At 56.3% G+C, this 930-nt stretch overlaps 1 protein-coding gene across 1 annotated transcript in view; it reads right to left on the reverse strand.

The window, feature by feature from the left end:
* Positions 1-6: 6 nt before the first annotated feature.
* The window catches only part of ZCCHC3 (zinc finger, CCHC domain containing 3), a 3150-nt gene continuing 2226 nt past the window's right edge, over positions 7-930 (reverse strand). Inside the window, exon 3 of the mRNA XM_015559433.1 lies at positions 7-930. Coding sequence (XP_015414919.1) covers positions 485-930 — 446 coding nt within the window. The 3' untranslated portion in view covers positions 7-484.

Here is a 930-nt window from a genome sequence, read left to right on the forward strand (position 1 = left end):
CTGCACAATGGGCATCCTGACAGAAGTCACAGTCAACAACGTTTTCAAGTCAACAAACACTGATGGAGAGCAGTGTCTACCACGTGCTGGGCCCTGTACTTAGTGCTAGGACATCAAGATGAGCAAGGCAGCCCAAAGGGTGAAAATTCGGGGAGAAGACACGACATAGGGAGTAACAAGTACAAACCACCCCCTGTCCCCTAATTACAAAAAAACGAAAACAAAATTCAACAGAGGGACTGGCGACAGAACTGCACACTAACAGTTGTCGGTAGTCACGACTGATGAGAGTCACCAATTCAGAAAAGGCTGAAATGGAGTACACTCGGCTTAAGAAGGCAGAGAGAGAGAGAGACATCTCTTGTTTAAAAAGATCTCTTTCAAACACGATAGAAAATGGTTTCAAAAAAGGTTTTGGCACTTAAGAGGGGGTAAACTGGCTCTGTCTTCACCCTGGCAGGCAGGCAGGCAGGCAGGCGGGTGCTCAGTGCCCGGCCACACCGGGCAGCGGAGGTGCCACGGAATTGTGAACCGCTTTGGGACACTGGGCGAAGGCGTGCCCCCGCTTGCCACAGAGGTTGCACACGATGCCCTTTCGGCAGTAAGGGCTCAGGTGCCCCTCCTCCCCGCACCTGAAGCACCTGTCCTGCGTGCAGCTGCCGCTCAGGTGGGTCCGGGAACCACATTTAAAGCACGTCTTGGGCTGCCCCTTGTACCAGCTGTAGCCCCGCTCGGCCCCCAGAAAGAAGGCCCCCGGCAGGTGCCGGACGCCGCCCTCGCCCTGGCGCAGCTCGATCTCACACTTGTACTCCCCGGTCCAGATCCCGAACCTGTCGGTCACCGTCACGGGCACGGCCAGCACATCGCAGTGGCGCTTGAGCCGGGTCTCGATGTCCTCCACGTCCACGGTCTCGTTCCGGAAGAGGATGA

Source organism: Myotis davidii, unplaced genomic scaffold (genome assembly GCF_000327345.1).
Source record: "Myotis davidii unplaced genomic scaffold, ASM32734v1 scaffold354, whole genome shotgun sequence".
NCBI lineage: Eukaryota > Metazoa > Chordata > Mammalia > Chiroptera > Vespertilionidae > Myotis > Myotis davidii.